This window comes from Dermochelys coriacea, chromosome 6 (genome assembly GCF_009764565.3).
Source record: "Dermochelys coriacea isolate rDerCor1 chromosome 6, rDerCor1.pri.v4, whole genome shotgun sequence".
Classification (NCBI taxonomy): Eukaryota; Metazoa; Chordata; order Testudines; family Dermochelyidae; genus Dermochelys; species Dermochelys coriacea.
In genome coordinates this window covers 23,722,837-23,738,299 of record NC_050073.1, presented here as the reverse complement: position 1 = coordinate 23,738,299, position 15,463 = coordinate 23,722,837, and the positions used below count along the sequence as shown (strand labels likewise).

At 39.8% G+C, this 15,463-nt stretch overlaps 1 protein-coding gene across 1 annotated transcript in view; it reads left to right on the top strand.

The window, feature by feature from the left end:
* The window catches only part of GTF2H1 (general transcription factor IIH subunit 1), a 36,393-nt gene extending 21,189 nt beyond the window's left edge, over window positions 1–15,204 (top strand). The window contains exons 8-15 of the mRNA XM_038407241.2: window positions 1,343–1,473; window positions 4,001–4,088; window positions 6,361–6,449; window positions 7,655–7,772; window positions 8,909–8,999; window positions 12,354–12,469; window positions 13,564–13,656; window positions 14,328–15,204. Of these exons, the coding sequence (XP_038263169.1) occupies window positions 1,343–1,473; window positions 4,001–4,088; window positions 6,361–6,449; window positions 7,655–7,772; window positions 8,909–8,999; window positions 12,354–12,469; window positions 13,564–13,656; window positions 14,328–14,414 (813 nt within the window). The 3' untranslated portion in view covers window positions 14,415–15,204. The remainder of the gene's footprint in view (window positions 1–1,342; window positions 1,474–4,000; window positions 4,089–6,360; window positions 6,450–7,654; window positions 7,773–8,908; window positions 9,000–12,353; window positions 12,470–13,563; window positions 13,657–14,327) is intronic.
* Window positions 15,205–15,463: the final 259 nt, after the last annotated feature.

The following is a 15,463-nucleotide window of genomic DNA, read 5'->3' as shown; positions in this document are numbered from 1 at the left end:
TCTTTATTCGATGGCGCTGCATTACCTCAGCTGGCTTCCTAAGCACACTAGTATAAAATCTGACTTTTGTTTCTAGAAGCATTCTTGTACAGCTTTTTTATTTTAACATAGACCTCCCCTTATTTAATCCTTTCCATTTAGAGGCTACCTGGCATTGGTAAACAGAAATCCTACAAAACAGAAGATTAAGATCAAAGCGAAGATAAATATAAAAGTTACCACATTTTTGGTCCAACTTATTTACTTAAAATGAAGTTAACTATATACAACACTTCTTAATATCAATTTAAAATATTAAATACACCTCAACCCCAATATAACGCTGTCCTTGGGAGCCAAAAAATCTTACCGTGTTATAGGTGTAACCGCATTATATCGAACTTTCTTTGATCCACCAAAGCGCACAGCCCAGGTCCCCCCCTCCCCTCCCGGAGTGCTGCTTTACCGCGTTATATCCAAATTCGTGTTATATCAGGTTGCGTTATAGAGGTGTACTTTGTACCACACACACCAAAGACATGTTTGATAGCTCCAATGATACCATTGACAATGGTTAGAACAGAATAATTAGTAACTAGAGTCAGAGTGCAAATTAATACAACTTTATATTGTTTTACAGTGATATAAGCTGTATCCCTAAGCACTTAATAAAATTTAAAACATGACGACAGATTTGGTGAATGACATTCCTATTAGTTTACTAAATAGTCCTTGGCCTACTGGATTTCTATAAAATTCTGTAAGAATTTGGTAATTGCAGCTAACCGTTTGAAAATAAAGAATTAGCATTTATACAGAGGTTTACATGTTCAAAGTGCAAAACAAGCATTAATGATCTCAACATCCCTCTGAGATTGGGGAAGTACTATCCCCAGTGTACAAATGAGGCAGAGGTGAAGAGGTCACACTGCACATAAGCAGTAGAGCCAGCATTAGGACCCCGAGGACTCCCAATACTATGTATATTCCTCTAAACCACACTGCAATGCTGTTCATTCAGTAAAAGCCCAGAAAATGGGAAATGCAGAATCACTGCTACATGTCTGATCTAATGGAAAATAGGGAATGGTCTCACTTTTTAGACTCAGACTTGAAGGTCAGAAGGGACCAAAATGATAGTCTAGTTTGACCTCCTGCACATTGCAGACCACAGAACCTCACCCACCCACTTCTGTAATAGACCCATAACCTCTGGCTGAGTTACTGAAGACCTCAAATTGTGGCTTAAAGACGTCAAGTTACAGAGAATCCACCGTTTACATTAGTTTAAACCTGCAAGTGACCTGTGCCCCATGCTGCAGTTAGTTTGGAATAACTTAACTGTTAATTACTTTACTTGCAGGGTTATGGTGTTTCCTCTGTGCCATCCACATCAAACTCCTCAAAGTCCTTAAAGGAGAGTAGCAATGCTGCCATTATAAAACGCTTTAATCATCACAGTGCCATGGTCCTTGCAGCTGGGCTCAGAAAACAGTAAGTTTCAGCATAGGAAAAAGCTGTCAGAACTGGCGACTAATACAAACTTGAAAATTTTACAAATGTTATCTTGAAGCCTGTGGAATATTATGATCTAAAAACAAAATCTGATAGTGTGGATTCCATTTTTACTTTTAAAATCCCTTTCAATGTATAAGGCCATGCCAACCACCAAAATTAAAGATGTTATTTTCGCACGAGGTGGCGTAAAATATTGTAGGCTGGAAATACCTTCATATATTCCTCTTCTGTACTGTATCTCAAACATGGTTTTTTTCATGTTTTATTCACCTTAGAGAATATTTGACAACTGACAACCTCATCCAGATGATAGCCCAAATTAAGGCCTAGAAGGCCATGAGTGCAGTGAAAGTGGTCTGGTTTTTGTCATACAGAGGGATAGATTGGTTGGATACAAGGACATCACATGGAGTTCATGCCACCTGCACATTGAACATAGCTCTGTAGGGGCTTCCTATACTGCTGTGTTCAGGAGGAGGGGATAGAAGAGCCAGGGCAACTGGGTTTACTAATGCAGATCCACGAGGTGGCTGAGTTACAGTTCTGGTGCAGTAGTGGCTGCTGTGCAGCCCAGGAAGGGGCTCCACCTGAGTCCTGCAAAACTCAGCCAACTATAGTCAACTTATCCAATCAGTTCTTTAGGAGACACATTTTCCCCTTACTGCTTCTTTATTTGCTCATATGATGTATTTGTGTTTTCATTTAAATAGAATACTATACCTTAATAAGCCTTTCTGATAGGAAAAACATTCCATCCCCCAAAACTTATATTGCTCCTTTCTACAAAATTCACAATCTGGATACTAAGGCACCTTTACTTTCCCGTCCTTCTGTGTGGGAGTACTCCCTATTGTAGGTGCACAGCAGCAATCAGAATCAGAGTGCCAGTTAGAGGGAGACTAGCAACACTCGTACTGTGAACGTAGCATGCCCAGCACTCCCACACTCCAGACAAGTTTGTGTGGAGGTGACAGTGTGGTATTGGGCAAGTGTGATACTAAAGACAATGATGGAGACAGTGGATGCAAAACAGGAAAAACAGGATTGAGGCCCAAGAGAGTCTATGTAGAGCAGATATTCATACTAAGCACCCTCCTAGAAGAGTGTATAGAATGGCAAGCTGCCCTCCTTACTTATTTAATTGATTTTCAAAAGACATTTGACAGCCTTCAGACACAGTGAATATTCTTCAGTTCTACAGCATCCCAGCTAAAGTTGTCAATATCATCAAGGCCATGTGCAGAGATCGGAGGTGTTCTAAGGGGGGGAACAACCAGACCAGAGTGGTTTAACGTGGAGAGTGGCAAGAAACGAGGGCTGCATTTTAATCACTGCTGTTGTTTGGCATGGTCATAGACTGGATAACAAAAGTAGTATATTAGCAATACAAATACTGGTATAGCATGGATAGATGGCAGATATTAGAAAGCCAAGATTTTCCTGCACTGAACACCACCCCTGAAAAGTTAAACAAAGACAACCTGGCAAATACAGCACACCAAGCAGAACTCAGAACAGACATGTGCTAAAATAAACATCCTGGAAACCCAGACATCAAGCAGTAACATCACATTTGAAGGCAAAAACATCAAAGTAGAATAGTTCACCTACCTGGGTAGCACCAGTATGGCCAACAGAGACCTGAAGAAGGAAGTGACATCAAGGATAGGAAAAGCATCCAGATCATTTATTCAACTTAACATATGAAAAACTAAGATATTCAGAACAAAACTGACAATTTTCAATTCAAACGTAAACTCAGTGCTATCATATGGCCTCGAACTGGAGATCTATCAAAATGTTAGACAGAAAACTAGACCCCTTTGTAAACAAATGCCTATGACAGATCCTGGGCATTGGTTGGAAATAAGTATTTACCAGCGAAGAGATGTGAGAAATCAGCCATCAGCCACTCGTCTCCACCAGAATCAGAAGAAGTAGCTGTACTCCAGAAACTAACATGGACTCCCACACGAAGATGTTAAGTAGAAACTAACTGGTATGAGGAAACAAGGGTGTCCAAGAGACACGTTAAGAAAAACCCTTAACAGGGAGGATAGAAAAGTAGATCTCAACACCATAGAGCAGATGGAAGCAGCAGCAAATAACAGAGGACTAAAAGAGAGTAGTTTCTGTCCTGTGTGCCAACACTGACACGGGAATGATGTGATGTAAATGCATTAACGGTAGCACACAACGTGTGTGACTAAAGTTTTAGTTGGCAGAAGGACTTCTTCACTGCACTATGGTCCTGTTACCTCCCTGTCTGTGTCAAGAGTACACTATTTTTTTCTTTGTGCAGAGATGAAGAATCTTATCCCCATCGCCCGTCGTCAACAAAATACTGATCCTTTTTAGAGTGACACCCAGGGATCCAGCATTTAAGTGCAGACCTTTTTGAAAGAAATAAAGATTAACCTACTACATGTCCTCAGTCTAAATGTCAGCCTCCCACAAGATGACTTATTGTTCACTTCCTTTTAAAACTGTCTTTTATTTTAAGAGAAGCACAAAATGATCACTACAGTGAGACCAGCAGTATGGATGGAAACTCCCGGGATTCAGATTTCTTCCAGACACCAATAAAAAAGGTATGAACAAAGTGAGTTTTCCACTGCAATTCCAGTTGAACTATAATACTGCAAACAGCTGCATAAAGCATCATCTGCTTAAAAGTATGAAGAATTATATGAATGTAAAGTATTAAATACAACAGCCTTAAGATGAACATGCTGTTGACACAGAGCTCTTCATTTATTTAAGTGCAAATAACTTTAATTGATAATACAATCTTCCTGGTTTTTTTCTTTCACTGAGTAAATATTTACATTTTCCCCCATACCTTTCTAATGGATCTTAAAAGGCATGTTCTGTTCATTGTGTGTGGTTGTATTTATGCATTACCACTGTAAGTGCCTGAGCACCTTTAGGAGAACATCCAGGCAAAGAATTAAGATATTAGTAGTTGCAACCACTGCATGGAATTAATATATTGAATACATTGGGGAAGGAATGCACACTTACTACTTATTAGTAAACAGAATGCTAATTTGATACTTCAGCTAAAAGGGTTGACCTTGCATCAGAATCGTAGTGCTCAACTGAAAGTGAGTTTCAAATCTGATTGATTATTGGTGGCACAAAAATGAGGCAACTATAGTGTTTCTCTTGGAATTTTTCCACAGAGCTGCTGTGTTCAGGATACTGGAATTATGTAAAAATTGTTAAGAAAATAAAATGTTTTGAATGACTGCATACTGTAATCCAAAAAGCTAAGGGAGAAAACTTCACTGACTTAACCTTTGCACATACACTTCCCGCAACCCCCAAAAATTACTTGAAATCCACACAAGTAGCAAACAGTTTTTAGAAAATACCCATTGTAGCTTTTGTGGCAGTCACTAGCTCGGACTTCACTATATGGTGCAGTTTTCAGTGGGAATGAATAACAGAGCAGGACTAAAGGAAAATCTCTCTACACTTAATGAATGAAGAAAGCAAGAGATCTCCAAAGCAGTTTTCACTTAATTTTCATTGTACCATATTTAAATATATTACTGTTAATGATCCTTAATATTTTCTGCCACAAATGAACACCTTATTTAGCTACATATCTGCACTGGCTCTAGGGTTAAATTCCTGCACTAAAAACATTAGACCCTGTTCCTTCCTCTTGTATTAAAGTAACATATGCACATAAACAGGGACTACAAAGGGTTGTTTATGTATGTGCACACTTTTTTTTTTTAAATGAGGTGGCTCGGATTATAAAAAAAAATCCTGGCCAGGATCTGCAGAAAAAGTAGTAAAGGCCATTAGTACTAAAACAAGCATGTGAACATGTTTTTTTAAAAAAGGGAGGGTGGTAGGGAGCTCTCCCATGGGATTTCAGTAGAATATTTACCTAAATATGGCTTTAGTCACGTTTTTCCTGTTCATATATTGATTGCGAGTTTTACTGTAACTTTTTTCAAAACTGGCAGACACTAGGTTCTTTGACAAGTTTCTGCTTTTATTAAAATTTCTCAAATGCCATTTAAAAAATATTTGTATAACAAGACAATGATTTTGGAATTTTTAAACATTTTAGTTGGCTTCTGTGCTTTTTAGTTTAAAAATAATAGAAATAATTTTACAATCGGATTTACCACCATGTAACTTCCAATGCATTTAAACACTCAGCCCAATTCTGAAGTCTTCACACAAGCATTGACTCCAGTTATAATGGTCTTACATTTTCAGAACTGACCAGTGGTATTGAGTGTCTTAAGTTCTGAGTGCCCAGTTTCAGATCCTTAAAGGGACCTGACTTTCAGAAAGTGCTGAGTACTTGCCCTCTGAAGACCTGGATCCTTTAAGATGTTAGGTTGGATACCCAGGAATGCTAGTCACTTGTAAAATTAGGCCTGTCTGTTTGTGTAAAGATCTTTGAGATTTGGCTGAGATCATAGCACAGCATATGGCCACTTTGTGCTGTGCTGCTGAGGGAATCTTAATCACTGGGCCAACAGCCTGCTATGGAAGAAAGACCAATTTATATGGGGGTAATCCAGTTGGGCTGTGATGGGAGAAAGGAGCTCCCCCTATGCCACGGCAAATAGTATAGGGATCTTGTGGCCTTCACAGCCAGTGTCACTGAAAACTGTGCTAGACAACCAGAGCCGCCTATACACCTCTCCTCCCAACCTATGCTGGTGATGCACTGCCAGAGCAGAGGATCTGAGCCACGTGGGCTTTTTTCATTTATCTTGTTTTTTTTCCATTCTCTTACCAGGAAACTAGGACAAGGAAAAAAGCACAGTCTGTGTATGTACAACTATATCATAAGTAATTTAGTTTTTATTATCTCTTATTATATTGCAGGTGAAGCTACAGGAGGCAATTGAATATGAAGATTTAGGAAAGAATAATAGCATTAAAACTATTGCACTAAACCTAAAGAAATCTGATCGGTAAGTTCAATGGATAAAAGAAAACTGCAGTTCTTTGGATGTTTCAGCATATTAAAACTAATATAAATCTCTTTATGATCTGTTCAGAATCAATCTGTCCCTAATCTGCTCTGTGTTTGAATGCTTCTAAATTAAAATTTAATTAATCTGAAACCTTGTTTAAACAAATTTTAGTTACCATTTTCAAAACTATCTTTAATTCATATTGACTTTTGAATTTAGTAAGCCTGTTACAAATGATTGCTAGAAGAGATCCTTAATTTTAGTCTGAATATGAAAATCTAACAAATGTACCTTATTTTAGTTTGAGACATCTCATAAGCATTTTTGTTGGTATGATGTATTTGGAAATATTTGCACTCTCTGCACAGACACAGATTGTACTTGGGTGTTGACTTGGGACAACTCTCAATGGTTTGATTCACTACTTTTGTGATGGGCTACTCTTTTGTCTTCCAGAACCTAAGCTTTCAGTTTGAAAAACATTGCAACTGTCAGGACAAGAGATACAAAGAGAACCTTCCAAATGTGAACCAATGGTGTAATGGTGTTTGTCAAATGCTAGTCCTGAGAGGTGGGACTTGCCCCACTCATCTGGAGTCTGTCAATCTAAGTGACAGTACTGCCAGTGCTGAGCAAAGCACAAAAGGGGTGATGACTTTAAGGCCAGCTCTATGCTACAGACTTCTGTTGGTATAACTACATCACTCGGGTGTGAAAAATCCATACCCCTGAGTGATAGTCATACCAACCTTATCCTCCCTCCTCTCCCCCCACATAGACAGCGCTTTGTCAGCGGGAGAGCTTCTCCTGTCACTATAGCAACCACGTGTCAGAGGTGGATTAACTTGGCTGACAGGAGAGCTCTGCAGCTGTGCTGATGCAGCATTTTAAATGTAGACCTGCCCTAAGATCTGCATAACAAAAAATCAAAAATGGCATGTTCCTTCTCGTTGTGCTGTCACATATGGGAAAAAATTAGGTTGTAGGTGGAATTTGGAAGCTTACAGTTAAATTTTAATTGTTTTACATTTCCAATCAGACCACTGATTTATTGATTTATATAATTTTTAATAGAGGCCAAAAGCCAAGTTTGTATAGCACCTAAAATCTGAGAGTTGAAACTGCTACATAAATCTTAGTCTACTGAGAATTAAGTTACCTTGTGTTTTGGTTTGTTTTTTTCCCCCTTTCTCTTCTCATAGGTATTATCATGGTCCAACTCCAATTCAATCACAGCAATATGCAACCAGTCAGGATATTATTAATTCTTTTCATAGTATTAGGCAAGAAATGGAAGCCTACGTACCCAGACTAACTCAGGTAGGAAAAATTCATTTTAATTTAAATACAAAAAAGTAAAGCTCCCTCCTTAATACTGGAAAGTTGGTGTCAAATTAGCTTTGTCTAGATATTTCTTGACTTACTAGAATTATGGTACTTACACAGTTTTGTCCCTCAAGATGAACCTGATACTTTTCCTATTAAATTGCATAATGTTGGAAACTATTTTAGAAGTGAAGTCTTCAATCAGAACAACACTTAAGTTGCAGAGCAGTGTTTTAGCCATACCACTTCAGCTCTTCTCTGAAGTTGTAATATTAAGACAAGTACTACCATATTTGCTGGTATTGATCGGCAAATCCTATAGCCCTCTCATACCTGTGAGGAAGCTCCACATGTAGTGGAATCAGCATTCTGGTCTACCCTGTGCAGTACAGCAAAGCTACACATGGGGACTTAGCTCCACAACGTGAAGGTGGAGCTATCTCTGGTGGCCCTTACCTCGCGGGGGAGGGTTTGATGGCAATACAAGGTCACAGCCAGTGGGTTTGTGATTAAGTGGATCTGCAGGACACAGGTGCTACTACATCTCTGAGGTTGCCAAATGGCTGCATGTGTGCTGTGCCCTCAGGTTGACTGGGGCAGCTGGTTCTCGTAACTTCCCTTGCACTCAGAAAATTTACTTTTGGCCCTTATTAAATTACCACAATGTGTGTGCATCTCAGTTCTAGTAAAGTCATGAGGACCAATGAAAATTTTCCTTCAGTTGTCATATTGCCTTATTAAAAGTTTGAATGATCTTGACTTACATCCAGTACATGCACTAGTTCGGCAATATCATGTGCATGTTAAGAACCCACACTATAGACATCAAGTAGAGAACAATACTGGTGGACAGGTGCTGTCTGTGTTCCCATCATGGTTTCTGGAACTTCCAAAGGCAACATGAGTTAATGCTTAGTAGAACTACATGTCCAATTCCCTATCACATCAATGGGGAGATTACTTTTATATTTGCAAAATTCAAAATTATTTCAATCTAAGATCACTAACGTCCTGATTGATATGTCTGAGCCAGTGCAGTTCACACTTCAAGACTTTGTCCAAAATGTTTTAAAGCAAGTCACTGGGGAAAATGATATGAAAGGACTTTTTTTTTTTTTTTTTAAAAAAAGGTTCTTTCAAGTGGTGCTGCTACTAGCACCATCACAGCCCTGTCACCTGGAGGAGCACTTATGCAGGGTGGGACACAGCAAGCCATAAACCGTAAGTTTTTGCATAGTAAGTTATCTTTTAGCCATATAGGCTATACCAACAACAAGGTGGTGTGCCCTGGCTTTCTAAATTTTGGATACAACAGGTTATACTGACAAAGCAAATGCAGAGACATTCATCGAAAATACTGTTGCAAAGTATAAAAGTTATCAGGCAGAAGTGACAAAGGAAAAATTCTGAAAGAAACTAGTAATCCAGTCTGCCCAATAGGGAGGCAATGATGGCTCTGGTGCTGAGGTAAATGGATTAAGTTAGCTAGGAGCAAACAAAGCCAGACTGACTCTCAGAATATTAAGTTATATAAAGGTAAAACCATTTATTACTCCTCCACTAAAGGCCCTGTCTAGCTGCTTCCAACCTGTTGCCACCATTTTGAGCGGAGAGGGTGAAACCCAAGTGGCCACTCTGAGTTGAGGACAACCAGTAAGCCTACTTCCTCCTCCAATATCTCTGCTCACACTTGGGTGCTTTCATCTATACACCTGCTTTGTGTAGTCTTCTCCTCCCCCTTCTTTCTCCTCCTGCTGGCTTTCTGCAGAGGTAGAAGTGAAAAATCACAAGAGATAAGAGGTAGCAGCAGCAGCAGTCCTGCTGCCAGATGTACACAAATGAAAGCTCTGAAGCCTTGAGTTAAGGGCTAAAACTCAACACTCCCTGGCCTTGGAAGGTATGCCACAGTGTAAAAGTGGAGGAGTAGCTTCTTGGCTCTTACATTTTTTCTGCCATTTACAAAATAAAGCTTCATTTATGCTAGGGGAACAAGCTATAGATTTGATTTGGAAACAGATTTTGTAACCAGATCTGTCTGTGAAATAATTGTATGCAATGTAGTTGTAGCTGTGTCAATCCCAAGATATTAGAGAGATAAGGTGGGTGAGGGGATATCTTTTATTGGACCAATTGAGAATGATGAGCTTTCGAGCCACACACAGCTCTTCAGGTGTCGGAAAGTTACTCCGAATGTCACAGCTAAATGGACTTAGCTGTGATGCTCGGAGTATCCTTTGAAGAACTGTGTGTGGCTCAAAAAGCTAGTCTCTCACCAAAAGAGATATTACATCATCCACCTTGTCTCTATGAAATAATTGCTCAATGTTAATTTTTCCTATGGATTACAGAGGCATAACTGTTCTACACAGGCCCTATGTGTTCACTTAATTCTTCCCCTTTTAACCGACCCTGCTTATACCTCCTTGAGCTCCTGCCTCTTCAGCCTTGCAGCGACTAAGCTGTGTCCCTGTAAGGCCCAGTTTGCACTCTTACTTCCCCGGTAACTGACAGGAAGCATCACAGAGATAAGGGCAGAAGTAACCACAGTCAGGTACCACAAGGGAAAGTGTAGAGCGCACTTCAGAGTGGATGAAAAGGGGTCAATAAAAGGTGGGAAAGGACAAGGTTTTCCCTCCCATGCTGTCAGGTTTGGTTTTGTTTTCCTTCCAACCCCTTAATTTTGTATTCTACCCCACTTGTGCAACCCCAACTCCACTCTTAAAAAAATAATACCTTACTCAGCAGGCCACAAGTTCCTCTACCCTCAAGAATGCAGAAAGGGTAGAAGTGAATACAAATTAAGCAGGCATAGTAAGTTGCTACGAAGGATGGATCCGCCCAAAATGCAGGGTGTACTAAGACCTTGGGGGTACTATAGAGAGCTAAAGTGCTCAATTCTGGTGTTGGGGTCAAAGCTTACAAGTGCCTGCAAATAGTATTGGGGGCCAGGTTTCATAATGAGCCATGCTGAGTTGCAAGCTCCTTAATGAAATAAACTCAAACAGCGGCATTGTTTGCAGCCTCTGTTTGGAGTTCTGCTGACACCGTCAAGTCAAGGTTACTGTGAGTTTGTATTACTAGATGACAGCTAGTACCTTTTTGTGGCTCTGCTGCACGATACCTCTTTGCAGTACACTTTGGCACCGGGAAGGACTGTGCGACTTCTCTGGAGAGCTGGAATTAGGTATTGAATTGAACCAGACTGAAAATATTGCTGCCTGCCTGTGAGAAGCCAGGAGAGAGCAGCGTGTTTGAATAAGCCAAGGGCGAGATGATCTCTGGCTAGGAACAGCCTCAGGGCCTGGCTTCACTGCTAAATAAACTGTTTTTTACCCAGGACTAGCTCAGACACAGTAGTTACCCTCAAGTAAAAGACGCAGCCTTTTTTAGCAGTGAAGACAAAGTCCTTAGAGATTTGGGCTCAACTATACCCAGCCCTAGGTAGGTGTGTAAGGGGCACAGGGGAGACAGCTCAAAGATCTCTCCCCTCACAGGCCCGCATGGGAGTCTGAGGCCTGGCATTTTGGAAGCACAAGGACTCCGTGCAGTTAGTACCCACCCTGCAATGGCACCAACCTCCCCAAGGGAGCAGGCCAGGCCATCCCTCATGCAGGAGCAAGGGCACCATGCAGCTTTGGTGAGACGGGCACGGCAGCCACATCCCCCTCCCCACCCCGGTCCGGCACCATGTCTCCCAGCATTCCTGCTGCGATTGTGCCTCTACAGCTCCTTCCCCCCCAAGGCTACAGAGCCACAGCACAGTGCACTGAGAGAAATCTGGGGCCCCGGTACATAGTGTTTACTGGGCCCCATCCTCCCCCATTTTATCCCCATACAGACATTTGGGGGGCTCCTTGTACAGCTGCTTCCTTGTTGACTTTTATATTTCTGCTTTTTTTTCCCCCTTTCCTCTCTTGCTCACTTTGTCTGATTGTTCCTTCCCTAACTTCTCTTCCTGTGCATCTCAGTCTCTAATTCTTTTCCCTTGCTTCTTTCACTCCTATGGCTTCTTTGTGCTTTTTCCTTCCCAGTATTTTTCTCCTCTCTATCTTCTCTGCCACCGTGATCTTGCCCCTACTCCTGTATGTCATGAAGGGGGAAGGACCCTGATTATGTGAGTCAGTAGGATCCAAATTGATTTGTGCTGCTTCTGCTCCAAAATGAGTGGATTGTGATAGTGTTGCACACTTCAGGTTGGGGAAGTGCTCTGGGGGCTCTCACCCTCAGCCCCCTTTGGAAGAAAATGGAGGACGTAGCAGCAGGTTAAGGTCCAGTGTTCCTAACCACTATGGGTGGTTTTTCGGGTCCTGTTACCTCCAAGGGGATACATTTAATAAACACTCAACTTTTTAAATGAGCCCTAGAGCATCTTTTTTAAGAGAGACTTAGACTACAAAGAAATAGTGTAATTGACTCTCTGCTTGTGGACTGGCACAATACAGTTGTTTGAGCTCTAAACTGGTCCTGTTACAGGTATCAAACAGCTTTCTCTATGTATTAGCCAGCTCTTATTTTACTTACACATTACATAATTTAAGTGACATGCCTTTTAGAACATTTCTTTTCCTGTTGTAGAGATGGTGCCAAATGATGTTCAGTCTGAACTGAAACACTTGTATGTGGCAGTTGAGGAGCTACTGCGACACTTCTGGTCCTGCTTTCCTGTTAATACACCCTTCCTAGAAGAAAAGGTAAGAGGGATTGATGGTATAAACTTGCCAGTATAAATGTCAGTGTATCTTGTAATGAGTAGTATTGAAAGTATTTTTATTCAAGCTGTAATATCACATGATTAATAATGTGATATATATAACTCTACATGATGATTGTCCTTTCACTCCTGAAATGATTATGAACAGAAAGCTACTATATAAAAACAGCATATTTAACTCGGCAGATCTGCTCCCTCTGCATAATTGGAGTGTGATCTGCCAATCCTATTGCCTAAGACAGTTTTTCGCTGTCCCATTAACTACAGTACAGAAGAAGGGGCTGAATACTTGTGTCTCAAATTGTCATATTACCTATATTCCAACTGTAGAATCCTGATTACTGGTAATGAGAACTGGAAAGAAAATACAATCAACCTTGGATCTCAAAATCAAGATAACTGTGATAGGCAGGAGAGAACTTGTCTAAACAGAGCAAGTTTAGTATAGAATCTCACACACATCCACAGAACAATTGTGCCATTCTAGTCACCTTGCAGCGTATAACTGCACTTCAAAAAGGTTAGAGCATGGGGCTAAGAATTGGAAACAAAGCATAGGATTCTAGCTCTGCCACTGTTTTCCTCTTTGATCTTGGACAAGGCATTTAACTACTGTGCCTTGTTTTGGATCAGACAAGTAGATTACTGTGTGAAATGAAAAGTTCTATTCAGATGGCTTGGGCCTTCTACTGCAAAACTTAAAAAAATCATAGTATGCTGTTGGCTTGAAGCAGAGAAATAAATAATGTTAAATGTGAGGTGTTGCTGACAAAGATACTGTAGAAATTACCACAGTACAGGTGTAAAGCATATTATGCTCAGTTAAACAGCTTAAGTTTAAGAAAAATGCAGAGCCATTTAGTGCTTGTTTCCAGTTGTTTAAAGCAAAGAGATTATCACATTTTCAATACAGTAAGTGCTTCCTAGCAATTTGCTTTAACTGTACATATTTACAGTAACCCTAGGTACTAGCTTCAGGGTATTTCAGTTTGCAGGAGCAATTTGCTGAAAGCAAGAAAATGTTCATGTGAAGGGGAGTTGGTACTCTTTTTTCTTTTCCTGTTGATTTTTCAGGTTATGAAAATGAAGAATAACTTGGAAAGATTTCAAGTTACAAAGCTCTGTCCATTCCAAGAAAAAATTCGGAGACAATATTTAAGCACAAATGTAAGAGGAAAAAATATTTCCAATTTCAATTATTTGTGCACATACTGATCTTTAAAAAAAATAACTGACTCATATTTTTCACAGGATGGCAGATTTTGGTCTCCTGTATTTGGGGGGTTTTAATTTGTTCTGTTAACTACATGTATAATTCTTAATTTTTCTTAAGTGTGTTTCTCTCATCATCATCTCTCCACCTCCACCCTCCAAAAACAAAAAAAAACCATGACTGATGGAGAAAAGGATGGAGGGGTATTATATTCTGGAATAATTTTCTCCTTTTATTATCTTTCAAGTTGATACTCTGATTTCTCAATGAGTGGATGAATGGCCTGTTTAGCTAGTTTCCAGTGACAGTGGAAAGTGCTTTTAAGTACAGCATTTGAACATAAGTTGTCCACATAGTTTCCCTTGAACTAGCTCACTACATATCCACTGTGTTTACTGATACTCTGCCATACTTGACTAATAAAACTTCGAGGCATTTTGTAATTGAAACTTGCGGCCAATTCTCCTCTCGCATCACATACCCTGATGCAACTCTCTAGGCTTTAGAGGAGTTACTCCTGATTCCTCATACTGAGAGAAATAATAATCAATCCCATTTATGTTTGAGCAGAGTAAGGGCACGCGTTTCTCAGATACTGGGATGATCCCTTTGTTTTATCTTTCAGTTGATAAATCACATAGAAGAGATGTTGCAGACAGCCTACAATAAATTCCACACGTGGCAGTCCCGACGTATGCTGAAGAAAACGTGAAGACTCCTGCTATGAAGGTTGGAGAGGGAAATCTGCAATAGCTGTAGGAACACAACCTGGCAAATGTGCAGTTCTTAGATATTGCAGGAACATCTGCAATATGTGGATTCCTGGAAATGTTGCTAACTGAACTTGCACATTTTTTTGGAAAAGGACCTGTGATTAAACTTGAAACTAGGGAAAAAATTGAGGAAGAACCAAAACAGAAGAGCTGAGAGGCAAAAAAAATAACGTATTTAAGATGCTGTTTACTGCAGTTACTCAGGAACTGCTTTTGATTTGCGTAAAGAGCTGCTTTCAGAAATAAATTTAAAAAGGGTGTATTAATAAAATCTGAAACTGTTTGTCTAAATTTTTTAAAATGTGTATGGCACAGGGTAGAATGTAATGTTTTTCTTCACTGGATTCTGGCATTTTATTGAATTTTGTTTGTACTTACTGAAACAGAGGTTAACAATGACATTTTAAATACAACTGAGACTGTTTTTGCTTCAAACATCTGACAAGATTAGCTGTCAGAAGATAAGCTTCAGCCATATGTTTCCCCACAAACTGGAAGCAACAGACATTGCACTGAAAGCTGTTTATGGTTTGGAGTCTCTAAAGGCATGAGTGGGGGAGGGCACACTTCTGCCTTGTGTCTTGGATTTTTATGCAGAATATTTTCAGCCATCAAGTTTGCATGTTTTCCTTTGAATGCAAGGGTTGCTATTGCAATTTTTTTTTAAGGTGGCATCTGTTTTGAGAAGGAGAGAATGCATTTTCTAAAATAAAGTTTCTTACTAAAGAACTAGAGGAAAAGTCACTTACTTTCACCTCTTAGAAGAGAGGTTTCTCCTAAATCTGTTTTTCTCCACTCTTCCTTGTTGACTGTTACACTATTTTTGGCGAATTGATAATCATTGCAAAAGAGTGAAAAGTGTGAAATACACAAGCTCCTGAGGTATCTGGAATCTGTGCCATACTTTGTTCCAAATACATAAACTGTGAGTTGATCATAAAACCTATCTATCTTGTATTAAATATTTGACTTAAAGACAAAAGTAAAC